This window comes from Chiloscyllium plagiosum, unplaced genomic scaffold, assembly GCF_037043375.1.
Source record: "Chiloscyllium plagiosum isolate Xiang-an unplaced genomic scaffold, Cpla_swu_hap1 HiC_scaffold_50, whole genome shotgun sequence".
NCBI lineage: Eukaryota > Metazoa > Chordata > Chondrichthyes > Orectolobiformes > Hemiscylliidae > Chiloscyllium > Chiloscyllium plagiosum.
Window position 1 is genome coordinate 48,303,150 of NW_028270188.1, and position 19,751 is coordinate 48,322,900.

General features: G+C 42.1%; 1 protein-coding gene across 5 annotated transcripts in view; it reads right to left on the bottom strand.

The window, feature by feature from the left end:
* ash1l (ASH1 like histone lysine methyltransferase) overlaps positions 1-19,751 on the bottom strand; it is a 223,919-nt gene that overhangs the window by 98,813 nt on the left and 105,355 nt on the right. For all 5 annotated transcript variants that reach the window (XM_087985157.1, XM_043684016.2, XM_043684013.2 and 2 more), the window contains one exon: positions 15,477-19,593. In XM_087985157.1, the coding sequence (XP_087841283.1) occupies positions 15,477-19,440 (3,964 nt within the window). In that variant the 5' untranslated portion in view covers positions 19,441-19,593. The remainder of the gene's footprint in view (positions 1-15,476; positions 19,594-19,751) is intronic.

Consider the following 19,751-nt stretch of genomic DNA (forward strand, 5'->3'; position numbering starts at 1 on the left):
CAGGTAATTATAGACCAGTGAGCCTTATGTCTGTTGAAGGAAGAGTTTTGGAAAGGATTGTAAGAAATAGGATCTATCATCTAGCGAGCAACAATTTGATTTAAGATAGTCAACATGGTTTCGTGGGCAGGTCGTGTCTCACAAACCTCAGTTTTTTTGAGAAGGTGACCAAGCATGTGGATGAGGGTTGGGCAGCTGACATGGTATACATGGACTTCAGTAAAGCCTTTAATAAGGTTCCACATGGTAGGCCTTTGGAGAAAATGCGGAGGCGTGGGATTGAAGGTGATTTAGAAGTTTGGATTAGAAACTGGCTTTCTGTAAGGCAGCAGCAAGTGGTGGTTGATGGAAAATATTCAGCCTGGAGCCTGGTTACTAGTGGTGTGTCACAGGGATCTGTTTTGGGACCACTTTTTATAAATGATTTAGACGCAGACATAGGTGGATGGGTTAGTAAGTTTGCAGATAACACTGAAGTCGGTGGAGTGGTGTACAGTGTGGAATAATGTTGCAGGTTGCAGAGGGAACTGGGCTGAGAGGTGGCAAATGGAGTTCAATGCAGATGAATGTGAGGTGATTCACTTTGAGAAGAATAACAGGAAGGCAGAATACTGAGTCATTGTAAAGATTATTGGTAGTGCGGATGTGCAGAGGGATCTTGGAGTCTATGTATATAGATCCCTGAAAGTTGCCACCCAGGTTGAAAGTGCTGTTAAGGCGGCATATGGTGTGTTAGGTTTTATTGATAGAGTGATTGAGTTCTGGAGCCATGATGTCATGCTGTAACTGTACAAAATGCGAGTGTGGTGGTCTCACTTGGAAAATTGTGCACAGTTCTGGTCGCCCATTACAGAAAGAATGCGGAAGCATTAGAAAAATTGCAGAGGAGATTTCCCAGGATGGGAGGGTCTTGTGTGAAAAGACTGAGGGACTTAGGTCTATTCTCAGTGGAGAGAAGGCAACCAAGAGGGGATTTAATAGAGATGTACAAGATGATCAGAGGATTAGATAGGGTGGACAGTGAGAGTCTTTTTCCAAGGATGACAACATCGGCTTGTATAAGGGGACATAGCTGCAAATTGAGGGATGATAGATTTAAGACAGATGTCAGAGACAGATTCTTTACTCAGAGTGGTGAGGGCGTGGAGTGTCCTGCCTACTAATGTAGTTAACTCAGCCACATTAGGGGCATTTAAACAGTCTTTGGATAAGCATATGGATGGCTTCGATTAGTTCACAGGTTGGTGTAATGGCGAGGGCCAAAGGGCCTGTTCTGTGCTGTATTGTTTTATGTTCTACAAGATTTCCCCCCCTCATTGTTGTAAATTCCAATGAATATAACCCCAGTCTACTCAGTCTCTCCTCATAAGCCAACCCTCTCAACTCTGGAATCAACCTAGTGAACATCCTCTGCATCCCTCTAGTGCCAGTTCACCCTTTTTTAAGTAAGGAGACCAAAACTGCACGCAGTACTCCAAATATGGCCTCACTAGCACCCTATACAGCTGCAATATAACCTCCCTGCTTTTACACTCAATCCCTTTAACAATGAAGGACAAAATTCCATTTGTCTTCCTAATTACTCGTTGTACCTGCAGACCAACTTTGTGATTCATGCACCAGGACATCCATGTCCCTCTGCACTGTAACATGCTGCAATTTTTGCCATTCAAATAATAGCAGTTTTTACTGTTATTCCTACCAAAATGGATGACTTCACATTTATGTCCTTATGCTAACGCTGTTGGGGAAGGTTTAAACTAATGTGGCAGGGGGATGGGAACCAAATAAAGAGGTTAGTGGACAATAAGGAGGTAGCAACTAAAGTCTGTAAGGAACAAAATAGTGAAGTCAGTGTGACTAAGGGTAATAGTAAGCAGGGAGCAGACGATGAACACAAAGGGATTGGTGGTCTGAGGTGCATTTGTTTTAATGCAAGAACTGTAGTAGATAAGGCAGATTAACACCTGGGAGTATGAGGTTACTGCAATTACTGAGGCTTGGTTGAGGGAAGGACATGATTAGCAACTAAATATTCCAGGATATCGATGTTTCGGGGGGATAGAGAAGTAAAAAGGGGTAGAGTTGTAGTATTACGTACAGATAAGGAAGGACACTACTTCAACTGGGAAAACACATCCATCCTAGGACAAGCCAAATAAAAACATACACGAGAATTGCCAGAAGCGTGGCATTCCAACAGGAATTCTATCAACAAACACAGATGGTGTCTAACTCAATCACCCTGAGAAAGAGAACCAGAAGTGACATCACCACAGGAAATGACATCACCAACCCAAAGAAACCCAAACGTATAAATAGAAAGCAGGAATTATCAGCAGAGCTTCACCTGAGACTCACTGAAGAGGGTGACAAAATGTCTGGAAATGAACCTTACAGCTCAGCAGGCAAACCTACATCCAATTATATTACTGATCAGTCAGAATATCACAGATCTGCTGAAGGAAGGCACTATGGAAGAAGCAAGTAATGAGGCAATATAGGCAGGGCTCAAAAACAGGAAGGGTCTGGTAGCAACATTGGGGCTGGACTACAGGCCTCCCAACAGTGTGTGTGTGTGAAATAGAGGTACAAATAGGTAAAAAGATTATGGAAAGACATAGCAGCAACAGGGTGGTGGTGATAAGAGATTTTAATTTACCCAACATTGACTGGGATTCACTTAGTGTTCGAGGTCTAGATGGAGCAGAATTTGTAAGGAGCATCCAGGGAGGTTTTCTAGAGCAACTCGGGAAGGGGCTGTACTAGACTTGGTGTTGGGGAATGAAGCCAGCCAGGTGGGTGAAGTTTCAGTCGGGGATTACTTTGGGAATTGTGATCACAATTCCGTAAGCTTTAGAATACTCATGGACAAAGGCAAGTGTGGTCCTGGTGGAAGAGCGCTAAACTGGGGGAAGGCCAACTATACCAAAATTGGGCAGGAGCTGGGGAATATAGATTGGGAGCAGCTGTTTGAAAGGAAATCCACATTTGACATTTGAGAGGCTTTTAAAAGAGGTTGATTAGAGTTCAGGAGGCATATGTTCCTGTGAAAATGAGGGATAGAAATGGCAAGATTAGGGAACCATGGATGACAGGTGAAAGTTGAGAGACTAGCTAAGAGGAAAAAGGAAGCGTACGTAAGTACTAGGCAACTGAAGACAGACTAAGTTTTGGAAAAACTAGGACCAATCTGAAACAAGGAATTAAGAGGGTTAAAAGGGGTCACGAGATATCTTTTAAAAAAACAGGAAAACCCAAAGTCTTTTATTCATATATAAAGAACAAAAGGGTAACTAAAGAAAGCGTTGGCCCACTCAAGGACAAAGGAGAAATGTTATCTGTGGAATCAAAGAAAACGCATGAGATTTTTAATGAATACTTTGCATCGGTATTCACCAAAGAGAGGGACATGATGGATGTTGATGTTCGGGATAACTGTTTGATTACTCTAGGTCAGGTTGGCATGAGGGAGGAAGTGTTGGGTATTCTGAAAGGCATTAAAGGTGGGCAAGTCCCAGGTTCAGGTGGGATCTATCCAACGTTACTGAGGGAACTGAGAGGGGAAATAGCTGGGGCCTTAACAGATATCTTTGCAGCATCCTTGAACATTGGTGAGGTCCCAGAGGACTGAAAAAATTGCTAATGTTGTCCCTGGTTTAAGGGATAATCCAGGTAATTATAGACTGGTGAGCCTGATGTCAGTGGTCAGGAAGCTGCTGGAGAACATACTGAGGGATAGAATCTATTCCCATTTGGAAGAATATGGGCTTATCAGAGATAGGCAACATGGTTTTGTGCAAGGAAGGTCACATCTTACCACTAATAGAATTCTCTGAGGAAGTGACAAAGTTGATTGATGAGGGAAGGGCTATTGATGTCATATACATGGATTTTAGTAAGGCGTTTGATAAGGTTCCCCATGGTAGGTTGATGGAGAAAGTGAAGTCGCATGGGGTCCAGGGTGTACTAGCTAGATGGACAGAGAACTGGCTGGGCAACAGGAGACAGAGACTAATAGTGGAAGGGATTTCTCAAAATGGAGACCTGTGACCAGTGGTGTCCCACAGCGATCTGTACTGGGACCACTGTTCTTGGTGAGATATATATATTTTGGAGGAAGGTTTAGGTGGCCTGATTAGATAACACTAAGATTGGTGGAGTAGCAGATAGTGAAGGGGACTGTCAGAGAATATAGTAGAATATAGATAGATTAGAGAGTTGGACAGAGAAATGACAGATGGAGTTCAATTCAGACAAATGCAAGGTAATGTATTTTGGAAGATCCAATTCAAGAGCAAACTATTCGGTAAATAGAAAAGTCCTGGAGAAAATTGATGCACAGAGAGATCTGGGTGTTCAAGTCCATCGTTCCCTGAAGGTGGGAATGCAGGTCAAGAGAGTGGTCAAGAAGGTACACGGCATGCTTTCCTTCATTGGATGAGGTACTGAGTACAAGAATTGGCAGGTCACGTTACAGTTGGAGAAGACTTTGGTTCAGCCACATTTGGAATACTGCGTACAGTTCTGGTCACCAAAGGATGGGGATGCTTTGGACAGAGAGGAGGTTCACAAAGATGCTGCCTGGTATGGAGGGTGCAAGCTATGAAGAGAGTTTGAGTTTGAGTAGATTAAGATTATTTTCATTAGAAAAACAGAGGTTGAGGGCGGACCTGATTGAGGTCTACAAAATCACGAGAGGTACAGACAAGATGGATAGCAAAAAGCTTTTTCCTCCCCCAGAGTGGGGGACTCAATTACTAGGAGTCGCAAGTTCAAAGTGAGAGGGGAAGGGTTTAGGAGAGATACGCATGGAAAGTTCTTTACGCAGAGGATGGTGGGTGCCTGGAACGTGTTGCCAGCAGAGGGGGTAGAGGCATGTACGATAGTGTCATTTAAGATGTATCTACACAGATGCACGAATGGACAGGGAGCAAAGGGATATAGGCCTTTAGAAAATTGACGACAGATTTAGAGAGAGGATCTGGATCAGCATAGGATTAGAGGGCCGAAGGGCCTGTTCTCGTGTTGTAATTTTGTTTTGTTCTTCTTGTTAACATTACACCTCATCTGCAAGACCTTTGCCCACTCAATTAAACTATGAACCTCTGCAAAGTTTCACTGTCCTCTACACAGTTTGCCTTATCACTCATCTTTGTGTCATCCAAAAACATTGACACTACAGGCGGTCTCCAACTCCAAATCACCTATGTAAATTGTGAATAGTTGTGGTCCCAACACTGATCCCAGAGGCACACCACTAGTCACTGATCACCAACCAGAAAAACATTCATTTATCCCCACTCTTCGCTTTCTGTTAATTAACCAATCCTCTATCATGCTAAATCATGGATCCAGATCAATTTTCTTGGTTTAATATTACTGACAATTCAAGAACCACAAGGCAACAACAGGTTTCCACTAACAGGTTCCTATGAAACGTGGCTCAACTTTAGCACCATGCTCCCAGAGAAAACAGACTTCCTGTTTCCATAGTACTTAATGATAATGAGCAGACTTGAGCAGTAGACAGAGGAAACATGCAGCCACCTCACAATAACCACCAATAACCGACAATTAAGAATACCTTCAGTTTTGCCAACTACTGTCAGAATCAGACAGCATGTTGTATACTGAAAGAGTCTGTTCTGATATAATAGTGCAGTTCCTGTGCGATCCCGCGTTATAAGAAAAACCACATAATAGCAGCACCATTTAAACCAATGAGACCAGAATCACACAACAGCCAATATAGGTAAGGACAGTTCACGTTCTACAAATAATGGACTAAATTCTTCAATCATGTTATAGTAATTCACATTGAAGAAACACGCATTATAGCGGGACTGACTGTAGGTCAATGATTAAATAAATGATTCAATAAATGATTCAGCAGATCAAGCCATCATGAAAGGCTATACAACGGTGTAGCGTGTGTTTGCATTGACCTGAACAAATCAGAGTCCATTTAGGTGACATTTTTCAGCAGCACATGAAAACTATACCAGATAGTAACATAAACATGCAAACAAAGTTTGTTTATAGGAGGACAGCATTGCTGGCTAGGCCTAGCATTAATTGCTATTTGTGACCCATAGTGATATAGGGTCTAAGCCAGATTAGGTAAAGATTACAGGTATCCTTCCCTAAATGACATTAGTGAACCAGATGGACTTTTATCACAGTGGTTAAAAGTTAACATTGGGCCAAGACTATTCATTCTAGATTTGTTTTTTCTCCAACTGAATTCAAATCTCACCAGTGCCATCTCACACACAGGACACACTGTGCACAGGGCAACCAGCACATTCTTACACTGCTTAAGTGTGTGCATGTGAATATTGTAAAAGGAAATCTTTCATCAAGTTGAAAGACAGATAGATTTGTCTTCAATAAATACTGGAATGTTCTGTTACAAATGTCCAAAATGGAGAAAATCTTCCAATATTGTTTGCTAATTTTTCCTTACTTGGACCCAATGAACTTCACTGCTTACAGTTACAGGAAGCTTTAAGGATCTTAGAGTGAAAAATATATTTTACTTTCCGGTCTGGAGAACATACAAACCAAACTGTTCAAAACTATTTGATGGAAATTTCACAGACTGGGAGAAATAGGGAGGAGGAAGTAAGCCAATAAACGACATGGATAAGAACTGGGGAGAAAATGCACATTCCACTAGTTGGAGAACAATCCCAAGTGAAGTCTCTGTGCAAGTGAAAGGAACCCCCTAGCTTTTTCAAACAACTCACTACAGAAGTGTGCAAAGCCAAACTGACTGCTTTTGTTATTTCTCTTGACCACAGTGAGTCAGCTGTGGTTCTGCAAGTTTCTGATAATTTGAACCCACTATTGCCACAAGCTGTCTCAGCATGCAAATAATTACAGGGACAAACTGCCAACGTTTAATGAATAATCATACTTTCGGCATGACTCTTTCCAAGATTAGGATGGGCTACAAGCACAGTTGGAAGTTTGGCTGATATACACAAGGAAAGAATTAGTCTCATTTGTTTGTTTTCTATAGTCTGTATCAAGGCTACAACTATTCCTGACTTCTTGTTCATTCTCCCTCATCTCTCAGACATTTCCACCAAAGAGGCGAGTGAGACAGACCAATGCTGCAGTGAAAGCAACTGCTTGAACGTGTAATAGCAGCTGGGGTAACCGGCTGTGATATTTCCTCCCACTGTTACCGTCACTTGACGTGGTCACATTGCCATTAGGACCCAGTCTTCAAAAGAAGAAAATCCTTTCTCATGATTAGATGACTGGAATTAAAGTGATCCAGTTAAAAATAAATCGAATACTTTTTAGACCTCAGTGTGTATTTATTACTTTATTCTTTCATAGAATATGGGCTTAACTGGCAAAACCATTTACTGCCCATCCCCTAAAGTAATTGGTTTATTCAGCGATCTCAGAGGGTAGTTAAGTGCTCTCGAATCACATGTAGATCAGACCAAGTACGGATAACATATTTCCTTTTCTAAAGGGTATTAGTGAACCATCTGATTTTGAGCGACCGCTGGAGGCCAGTTTTCAATTCCAGAATTTTTACTAATTGAATTTAAATTCCATGAGCTGTTGTGGTGGAATTTAGAGTCATATAATCTGGAAACACTAGGTAAAAACAATGACTGCAGATGCTGGAAACCAGATTCTGGATTAGTGGTGCTGGAAGAGCACAGAAGTTCAGGCAGCAACACACCTTTTGGCCCAACTTGCTGACCAGGTTTCCTCAAGTAAACTAGTCCCATTTGTCTACATTTGGCCCATATTACTCCTATCCACGTACCTGTCCAAATGTCATTTAAATGTTATAATAGCACACGCCTCTACCAGCTCCTCTGGCAGCTCATTCCACATATGCACCACCCTCTGTGAAAAAGTTGACCCTAAGGTCCCCTTTCAATCTTTCACCCCTCACCTTACGGTGGCACAGTGGTTAGCACTGTTGCCTCACAGCGCCAGAGACCCGGGTTCAATTCCCGACTCAGGCGACGGACTGTGTGGAGTTTGCACGTTCTCCCCGTGTCTGCGTGGGTTTCCTCCGGGTGCTCCGGTTTCCTCCCACAATCCAAAAATGTGCGGGTCAGGTGAATTGGCCATGCTAAATTGCCCGTAGTGTTAGGTTAAAGGGGTAAATGTAGGGGTATGGGTGGGTTGCGCTTCGGCGGGTCGGTGTGGACTTGTTGGGCCGAAGGGCCTGTTTCCACACTGTAAGTAATCTAATCTAATCTAATCTAATCTAATCTAAACCTTAAACGTATGTCCTCTAGTTTTTGACTCCCCTGCCCTAGGGAAAAGACCTTGGCTATTCACCTTATCTTTGCCCCTCGCATAACGTCTGAACAGGTATTCCCAGAACATTAGCCTAGGTTTCTGGATTACAATCCAGTGGCATTACCACTACACCACTGCCAACTCTAACACTGATCACCCCCACCTTAAACAGGGTAATTCATTGATGATTTGCAGAGTTTTCAGTTTCATTTGCAACTCCCTAGATACAAGTGGCAATATCCACACTGATATGAGACTAGTAACATTTGAGTCACACAAATGCCAGGAAATGGCAATCTAAAAACAAGAGGCAACCTAATCATCTCCCCCCCCCAGCATTCAACATTGTTAAATTCTCTACCACCAATATCCTGTCCATCACCATTGAACAGAAACTTAATTGTATAATACAGAGCAATGAGTATAGGGGTTGGGAGGTCATGTTGCAGCTGTACAGGACATTACTTAGGCCACTTTTGGAATATTGGGGGGAATTCTGGTGTCCCTGCTATAGGAAGGATGTTGTGAAACTTGAAAGGGTAGAGAAAGGATTTACAAGGATGCTGCCAGGGTTGGAGAATTTGAGCTATTGGGTGAGGCTGAACAGGCTGGGGCTGTTTTCCCTGGTGCGTCATAGGCTGAGGAGTGACCTTACAGACGTTTATAAAATCATGGATAGGGTGAATTGACAAGGTCTTTTCCCTGGGGTGGGGGAGTCCAGAACTACAGGGCATAGGTTTAGGGTGAGAGGAGAAAGATTTAAAAGGGAACTAAGGATCAACTTTTTCGCTGAGGGTGGTGCGTGTGTGCAATGAGCTGCCAAAGGAAGTGGAGGAGACTGATACAATTACAGCATTTAAAAGGCATCTGGATGGGTATATGAATAGGAAGGGTTTAGAGGGATATGGGCCAAGTGCTGGCAAATGGCACTAGATTAGGTTAGGATATTGGGTCAACATAGACAAGTTGGACCGAAGGGTCTGTTTCCATTTCAATGTGCCTGTTTTCATACATCTCTATGACTCTATATAAATACTCCAGCTACAACAGGTCAGAGATCATTAACTCGCCTGTGACCCCCATCTATAAAAGGCACAAGTCAAGAATGTGTTAGGTTCTAAACTTTTGTCTGACAAGTGCATTTCCAACACATGTAGCTCAACACCATCTGGCCAAGGCAGCCACTTGACTGGCACACCGTTCATAAACTTAAACATTCACTGCCTTCACTGGTGGCACCCAGTGGTACCAGTGTGCCACATATTAGGCACATTGCATATATGTATATATACAAAGGCTCCTTTGACAGAATCTCCAAGCTTGCAACCTCTACCACATTTTCCTTCAGGCTGCAAACATTCGTTAATTGGAAAGATATTGTGGTTCCTTTTTAGGTCAGTCAAAACCCTGGGCTTCCTCTCTCACAACATTTTGGGGACATCAACTAGAGATTTAGAATGGCAGTTCAACATAGAGGGATGGATAATAAATGCTGGCCTTGCTGAAGCCCAGATCTCAGAAAAATCAAAAACAATTATACAAAAGGAGAAAATATACCTGGGGGAACACTTTCAACCTATCGGCATTCACATGTGCTGATGTTTCCCACCTGAAAACCCATGGCTTCAATGTAGTTGTTTCTCCTACTCCTGACATGATCTGCCTACATAGAGAGATATTCTGAGCCTCACTTTCGCCCTGTTAGAGCAGCAGCCAATGTTCAGCCAGAGCAACCGGAAGCCTTGAAAATCTCTCAAGTTGACAGCGTGTTTTCCAAACTTTATTAACATATAGCAATAAATGGGAGGTACAAAGACAAAACTGCAGGACACCGAGCATGTTCTCCATGCTGGACCCAAAGCAGCAGCATCTAGGGAATCAATTATACTGAACTGTGTCCAATAGTAAGAGGACTGGAAGGGCCTTTGTGACTAGTACCACTCTGCGTTGGCCATGCAAGTCACTGCTTATTGTTTCAATTACTTTGCTGCAGTGATTTAACAAGCATTAGCCAGCAGCAACGGTCTACGTGCACTCAAGACATGATTAATAATATTGTTCTACAAAGTTTATCCAACTCCAGCTGCTGAAGGCTGAGTAACAATATCGATGCTGTTCCCCAAGGTTCGCGTTGTGACCCACAGCACTATTACAGACAAAAGAATAGTTAAAACCTTGCGTCTGATCAACAGCATATTGCCTGTGATACAGATGCAAAGCAACCTGTATGATTCAGAGTTGCTACACTCTGAAATTGAGTAAGAGCATAATCAGGACATGATTATGAAAGTTTCTAAGGGTTACGTCAGAAGATGAGGTCGCAAGTGCAAAAGAAGATGGAAATAATTTAATATTCAGTCCTTTCAGTGAAGGGACTTTTTGAGTGTTAAGAGGAGCAACAATATACAAAGTTTGGCTAATACCAAATATACATTCGGTGGTGTCATGTCAGAAATAATACAGCCTGTTACACCACAGCTGCAATAAATAATGTCAAGCTTATCCTTTTGTTAAAATTATCAGCTATTACTCAGTTGGTTATTGGTCAAAGCCCCATGAAAATAAAAAGGGACAAAAAGCAGACATCCATGTATTTTTAAAAATATTCTTTCACAGGATCTGACTGTCACTGGCAGGATCAGAATTCGTTGTCCATCTCAAATGCCTTGAACTGAGTGGCTTGATAACCCATTTCAGAGGACAATTAAGAGTCAACCACACTAATGTCACATGTAGGCCAGACCAGGTAGATAGCAGATTTCATTCCCTAAAAGAACATGAGTGAACTGGATGGGTTTTTTATAATATTTATAATCATTAATAATCTCAGTCACCACTGAATTTATTAACTGAATTTTAAATTCCGTCGGCTGCCAAGATAGGATTTCAACTCATGTGTCCAGAGTATTTTAGCAGGTCCCTCTGGTTTCTCATCCACACATCCAGAAGAGTAGTTTCTGCTTAAAAGGCACATTTATATCACTGACATGTTTCTTGACATCAAGCTAATAGTAATGTTCTGTTCACATGACTATCCTCTATTGCTAGGTTTTGATTCAGCAGGTGGCAGGGAAGTTAAGTGCTACTCCCCTTACCAGTACCTCATCCACATCAATGTGTCTTTTCAGTGCCAAAGAAACAAACTTCACTGCAACAAGTCCCATCTGAATGGATGACTGGCTTTTTTTCTACAGATCAATGGTACATTTCCTGTTTAGTCAATGGTTAAAATATGATAACTATTTCTATAGTAAATGACAAGGTCAACTTTACAGCAGCAAGGCTGCACAAGACTGTCATATTCTTCCACTTGAATGGAGCAAGTGTGTGTACGATGATGAAAGCTCCCAATGGTCTACAGATGGAAAAATCGAACCGATGAGCAGAATTCAAAGGCTTAGCTTTATTCACTACTTATCATAGAAAATCAGCCAAGATCCTACTGAATGGTGGAATATACTTGAGGGGCTGAATGAATGATTCCTGCTCATTTGTACATTCGTATGATCTACAGAAGTTGCTCCATGAACTTTAATGTTAGAAACCACATTAAAAAAGGACGTTGTGAATTGAAATCACTCCATGATAAAGTCATGCAGCATCACTGAGGAGTACACAACGTGGCATGGACTCAATTGCCTAAACAACTTTTTTTGTGCTTTAAAAGATTCCATCAATCATTCTTGTTTAATACCCTCTTCAACATACCCCCACCTAATGACCAACTCTCGACAGTTTTCCAGGTCATTTGAAGGCATCAACTCCCAAAAAATTTCAATGGTGCTGTTCAAGGCTACAATCAAAACCTTGAAGGATTCAGCATTCGTTGGGAAGGAGATACACAAAAATGTTTTGAATTGCCTTCTTTTGGAATAAAATCTTGCACCCAGATTCACAAATTATACCCATTCCTCCTGAAACCACCCTATCAACCTCACCTTTGAAAAACACATTTGATAAATACCAGCCACTGCATAATATGCATAAAACCTATAGAAAGAGCTTTTAAATCACATGATAGTACATTCCAAGCATCAAAATAACCTCCAAATCATTATCTTTCCTGTAATTTCTTTAGAAGCATTGTGGCAGTGAGAAATAAAGCTGTAATTAAATTTGCAGGTTCAGGTGACTTCATTCAGGGAATCAAAACTCCAATTACAACCTTTGTGTTGGTACATCTACCAAATAGTTGCTATGTACGAGTATACAGGCTGTTTGGTACACTTGCATTCAGAATTTAAAAGCTTCACATATAACCTTAAAGAGCATTAACAGTTGTAAATTAGCAAAGAATTGTTAAATTGAGAAGCTTTTTAGACTTAAGACTTTGTTACCCCTGCGGGTCCCCTCCAACAGGTTCACCTAAGCTCTGTGCTTTTACCCAACATTATTCAGTATTTTTCTTCCAAGAAGTGCCTGCTAAATTAATTTGACAATAATAATCAAATTCTCAGGCCCCACCCCATAAGCAGCTGGTCAATCATTACTGCCACAAAAAGAACTGTAGGCATGTGTGTAAAGGGAGACCCCAATAGGACTATACCTTCAATTCGCTTTAAGTAAAAGAGAGATGTCTCAAACAAGGTGATGACGCAGGCAATGGAAAAAGCAAAGAATTGAGCAGGGCTGGTGAACTAACACTAATACAGGCTCCCACTGTTGTGTTGAGCTGCAGGATTTAAGCATCTTTTCCTTTGGATGGTTCTGCAATCAGTACTTTGCTGGAGTTGCATATCTAATTTCTGCACTATGGACAAGAGACAAGTAACCACTACTGCCGGTGTCAAACGAACCCATAATCCAAGTGATCATGAATTGATGGGTCAGGTAGCATGCCTCCAATGAAGTCTCAATGTACAGGAAAGTGCAGAAGTAAATACCAATTACAGCAGCACCATCTCTAACAATGTTGCTCCAGAATGAGCACAGCCATAATCTCTCTCAACACAAACAGCATGTACCACAACAGCTGAACATTCCTACTTAGTGTTAACATAATATCAAGAACTATTATGTTGAGCCAATGTACTATTCTGCTTTGAAATAATACCAAACATGTAACAAATAATCTGTAATTATCAGCTACCACAGGGATAGTTTGGAAACATTTTTGGAAATGATCTTACCATGGAGTAAACTCTTTCCCATGATTTCAAATTCATTCACATTAATTCAAACAAATGCATGGGAACACAACGGTTCTTAAAGATAGGGAATGTATTAAATAAAAAGGGACATATTTTTAATACAAGTTTATACAGTTAAAACCCTCTGCAGCCTCTAATAGAAGTTAAAATAATTCTGGAAAACAATTTCTACTGACTCTGGCGGATCAGACAAACAATATACACTAACCACATTATCAAATTTCAAACTGAAATCAACACGAAATTGCAATTCACTTCCTAGTAATCCCTTCTTGTATTAAGGGAAAAGGACAAAGCTAAGACATTGATATGAAAATCCAGTCAAAGGACTTTGGATAAAAGCCTGAATAATACTGAAGAATTGAATACAACGTACGTGATCTAATTCACAAAAGAATGAATTATAGAAGAAGTGACAGTACAAATGTTTAGATTATACTGAACTGAAACAGGAACAAGGGGAGTTAGCATCCAAAGTCCGTACCACCATTCAAATGGAGCATGGCTGACATGTACCTTAATTCCCCTTCTGCATTTTTTCTTCTATCTCCCACATGCATGCCTACAAAGTTTTAGTGATAGTGAAGTCTTGACAGCTTCATTATATCAGTAAGGGTGATGATATGAAACAGGTATACCATGGGTTCCCCCCCCATGCTCTGTCCTACCCCAATCCAAGTCAACAGAATCATGGCTGATGATCTCCTTGAAATCCACCTACAACCCTTTAAGAGAAGAACTTTCTCGTCTGAATCTGAATGGTTGACCTTGCATTCTAAGATTGTGACAACGTTCTAGATTCCTTGAACAGGGAACATTTTATCATCATTTCTTCTGTCAACAATCTTTGCATGTGTATCAATGAGATGACCTTCCATTCTTCTACACTCCATGTAGCACAGGCCGAGTCAAGTTAAACTTCTCACGAGAGAAAAAGAATGCAACTAGATTTCTGCTATCCTCATCTGAGTAACTACCATGTCAACGACCTTGCTCCATTACGGAGTTTACGAACTCTTGCTCTGAACTCCCCAACTAAAGAAAATAGATTTTCCATATTCACCTTTGAACACTTGAAACACTCAATCACACTCTTCAATTTTCTAAATGGAAAGTTATACAAATCAACGTTCTGAAAGATGTCCTGAAATTTTAACACATTAATGCTCAATGTCATTCGCATATTTGTTTTATTATTACATTTCTGACAAAAGAAACTGTACAAGGTCAGCTGCCAGCAGTATATATTTCCAATAAGAAAAGTTCACCTATTATTTTAACAGAACCTTGTAATTTACAAGTTACTTTAATTAATCCTAAGCATGTCTTTTGTTAAGTATAATTCAAAAAGGAATGGCCAGGCATCAATATTACACACATGCTCAGCACTTCCTTCAGGAAATTCTCTTCAACAAGTTGCAAGTGAGGGTGGTCTCTATATCAATGCTGAGCAAACAGTGAAATATATTTTTGTGTGTCACACCACAAAGGCACTATGTGCCAATTTTAGATGCCAGAACAGCACCACATATCAATTACCAGATTTTACTCAGTCCAGCATGAAATATGAAGGTAACCTTTCAGAGGATGAATGGCATGGAATTTAAGTTCACAAAGAAAATCAAACATTGAGGGCAGTACAAGCAGCATAATATTAAATTCCACCAAAGGCTATTTCTTCCCCTCAAGAATTTTTCTGTGGAGTGGCACAGTAGTTAACATTGCTAGGGAGGGGTTTGATTCCAGCCTTGGATAACTGATTGTGTTGTGCTTGCACATTCTTCCCATATCTCATAGGTTTCCTCCAGGTGCTCCAGTTTCCTCCCCCAGGTTAGGATGGACTGGTCATGTTAATTTGCCCCCAGTATCCAGGGATGTGCAGGCTAGGTGGATTAGCCCTGGGAAATACAGGGTTATAGGAATAGAGGGGAGGTGGGAGTCTGGATGGGATACTCATTGGTCAGTGTGGGCTTGATGGGCTGAACGGCCTGCTTCCACACTTTAGGGATTCTATGATTCTATAACTCTATACATTCCTACCTGGTGGTGTCTGAGAAGTTCTTTCACTGGAAGGTGGCCTGTCTCTCCTTATTAACCTGTTCGGCACGCCATCCTGAGAGACATTAAGTTCAGGACTGTCAGACTGCTTCTTTCGCCCCATGCCACTAGACAGTTTGCTTGGCTTGTAGCTTCCTATTACACTTGTAAACAGATTGGTATGTTCTTCACTGATGTTTGATTCTGAACTGGGCATGTACCGCTCTGAACATGAACCCACTGACCCATCTGTACAGTCTATTTGGAGAGGAGTCTGCAATCCTACAGAAATGGAACCATGCTCTGTTGAGTCCCTTCGGGCCCACTGATCCCCTCTACTCAATAAGCCTTTTGATGAGCTCAAGTGGGAGTACGGCATATGGCACCTGTGTTTGTCTTTGTGTTTATGTCTTTCTGACATGGCTTCCTTCCCGTATGTATACCGTCGTAACAATGAAGGATTAACCGTTAAGCCATCCACAGATGGCGCAGTCTGTTCAGAGGAACGATGCTCCCGATGCTTGTGTCGATGCTTATGCTTATGCTCATGCATCCAACTGTAAGCCATTTCTGCTGGAATGCTGGCATAAGTGCCCATAGACAGGAGAGAGGTCCGACTGCCAGCCAAGAAAGCCTCTGGTCTCAGAAGTCTGTGTTTCTTTTTATGGTACTTGTTGGGGTTCAGAAGCAAGTGACCAGTATGCATATATGAGGGAGGTGGCATTGTGCTGCTCAGGGAAGGGGGAGGAGGAGGGGGTGGTGGATATAGTGTTGGAGGATAACGAGCATAATAACCTAACCCCAGAGGGCCTGCTGAAACTGGGGTTGGAGAGTAAGGCATACTGTATGAAGGAAAGAAGCCACCGTTTGCAAGAGGAAAACCCAGGCTGTGGACAAAAGGGACTTCAGCCATTGCGTCTCGCATTTTTGGAGGCCTTCCCCTCTTCTTCTTCAGTTCGGGCTTTCGGACATAGTGCATAGGGTCAAAGGGGAAAGGTGGATGGGTGTAAAAGCTGCCAAAGTTGATTCGGAAGATAGAAGGAAGGATATCCCTTGGGATATAGTGATGACTTCGATGGGTTATTCTCAATTCACTCCAGCTGGTTATTAGTTCCTCCAGTTCAGCTAGAAAATTAGGGTCTTCTTTGCTCCTCAGCTGTAAATACTTCTTTTTCCGTTTCCTTTTCTGCCGCTTAAGTTTGTCATAACTAAGATAATCATGTGTTCTACGTTTGCATTTGTGTTTATGTTTCTCTTTCAGCCCAGTTAAAACAGCTGCACTCTCAGGAGGTATTACAGAGACATGATCAAAGGAGTACCTCCGTTTCCTCGGTCCACAGAACTTCTCAGCCCTATCTGATGTGCTGTTGTTGTCTGTCCCGATGCCACTGTCACTTGGAATGGTCTCCTCGCTATGCGACTCACTAATGGGTGAAGGAGTGGCCTCCTTCAATGATGTCAGCTCACACAAATGAGACGGGGAGTTTGGCAGCAACGTTGGGGGTGAAAGCTTCCTGCGTCCTTTGGAGACCTTCCGCATTGCGAGTGTCTGCATCATATTGCCTTTACTTCCGTGCAGATTTGGCACTGGGGTTGGTTCAATAAACCCAGCATCACTGCTGACAGGACTCTGACTTCCACTCACCCCTGATGACTGGGAATAAGTTGGTGAAGGCAGGACATCAGGAACATTTACAACTGCTGACTGTGAGAAGTTTGGAAGGACTTGCCCGAGTGTTGTAGTGGGTGTTGGTGATGTCATCTTATTATCAATAGACAATGAGCTACTTAGAAATGGACCATCTAATGAGATTTTGGGCTTTCGGCCCCTTTTCTTGCCTATGTAAATAGTTCCTTTTTTACTAACATTAATTTGTTGGCCCAACTTGGAGCCAAATGTGGCAGTGAGAGTTGAGACGGTATTATTGAGTTTTGATTGCACTTTCCCTTTACTACTAGATCCATTTGCACTCAAAAGGATCTGGTTCAGAAGCTTTTTCCTTTTCAGCGTTTTCATTTTGTTGATCTTTTTGATAAATTTCTTGTCTAAAAGTGTTTTCATTAATTGCCTCTTCCCTTTCTTCATAGATTTGGAATCTGTTTCACTCCCCAGTTCAATGCCATCACCAGAGGTTATTTTCTGCACATGTTCTACTGGCTTATTCTTTACTTCACTTGTGTCAAGCCCTCTGTGCTGTGCAACCTCTGATTCAGTCTCCAAACTATCTGGAACAGTTAACGGCGTTGAGAGGAGTGAGGCAGGCACTACAGCTTTGGCTGTGGACATCAGCTGCTTTTTAGGCCGTCCCCGCCTTCGTTTTTCTGGAAGAGAGTCCTCAAAACTTGGACTGGGTACAATTTCAGTTTCTGGTTGAAGGATAGGAGGTTCTTTCTCCCTAATAAATTCTTTCGTCTTTGACATCACTGAAAATACTTTGGAAGCAGGAATCTTTAAAGTCCTACGTGGAGGCTCTTCAAGTAGTGGCATAGGGTCAGGTTTGGCTCTGCTTCTTTTTGATTTATGAACATTTAAATTACCACTTAATGACTGGGAGTCTTGAGAACCATTTTTAGAGACTTTATCGTCATGATGAGCTTGCAGTGATATAAAATGTCTCCCACTCTCAGCTTTCTGGGGTAGTGGTGGTGAAATGCAAGCTTTAGTTAACTTTGGCAGTCGGGGCTTAATGATTTTCGTTTCAGTTAAAACTGGTGAAAATCCTGTGTTTCTGATCATTTGAGCCTGGTCACTATGCATTTTCTGTTCTGTTCTATATGTAGCGGTTTTCAATAGCCCGGATGAGACTATGGATGGAGGCAAACATTCACCAAAAGCAGCAACAGTGCTGCTGCTACTTGTAACCACTTTCATTCGCGGTCTCTTGCCTTTCCTTTTGTTTACAGGTTTAAGCTGGAGAGAATTAGGGACTGGACAGTTTTGGTACGTCCTTTGTAGCTGTTGATGGGCCACTCTCAGCGTGCTAGGCTTGAATGAGGATTTGTTGTTCAGGATGCTTTTGAAGCTAGCCACAGTGCTCCCAACAGAACTCGAAGAGTCAGTTTTAGGCACTGGAGAAGATCCCAATTCACGACTTCCCCCTGTTAGTTGAGTGAAAGCCTTCATGCTATCCAAACGTGGTGGCTGCAAACCACTTTCACTCATGCGCTCAACTGTCACAGATTCTGCACTGAAGCTGTGAGCATGCAGCTTGAAACCGAAGTGAAGGGGTAGGTTGCTCGATGCTGGCTGACTTTCAGTTGTTGGTTTGCTGTCTGACTCTGAAATGACCAAGACTGGGTCAGGTTCTAACTGAGGAGGAGGAGGAAACACAGTACTTCTGTTTACTGAAGCTGCAGGCCCTGCTGGTGAAGGTGCAGATGGGGTCCCTTCCACCCCTGCACCACTGGTGGACCTCCGCCCATAGATGTCCGTGCTAGTTGTAGTTCTATGGTCTGTTGAAGTGCAATTTATTGTAGGTTGCTTATCTAGTTTCGGGATCATGTGCTCTGCTTTTTCTGAAGGTGGGGGCCTATCATGCCGGGGTGAGATTCCTTCACTACACAACACTGCATCGTGCCCCGGAGAGTCTTGCCTTACCAATGCTTTCTCTAGAGTGGATTCCTTATTTGTTTGCATTAAAACAGTCTTGCCACAAGTTTTACTGTGGACAATGTCCTTTGTACATTGTGGAGCCTCCTGCTCAGTTAAGTTCACACTCTTGTAATCTACGTAGTTTGGAGTGCTCAAGTGCTCCTTAACTGAACTGGCAGCAGCAAGGCTAGCTTTCAGCTGACCCAAGTCTTTGTTCATCACCATCCCGTTGCCAGCTCCTTGCTTCCTAAACTTAGTTCTGGAAGACTTTGATGCAGGACAGGTATTTTTTAGCATTGCTGATTTCTCAACCAAAGATGCTTCACCATTCATTTGTCCTTGTTCTTTTGTGTCAGCATTTCGCATGTTTCCCATGCTACACACAGCAGCTTTACTACATTCAGAGTGTTCCAAACTCGAAGGAAGGGGGTTTCTCACGTCACCACCTGTTTGTAGGTAGCGATTTTCCTCCACTGAAGGTTCAACCGTCTTTATTTCTTCACTTTTCTTGTGCAACTTCAGAGAACCCTGTGTACATTGCAGAAAAAAAAAGAAATGGTCACATGAGGCTCTTCACCTGATAGAAGCAGAGTCTAGTGTTTCTGTTCATTGATAAAATCTATTCAAAAATTACAATTGTTACCCAATATTCCCAACTAACATTGCCCATTTTGAAAATTCCCTTA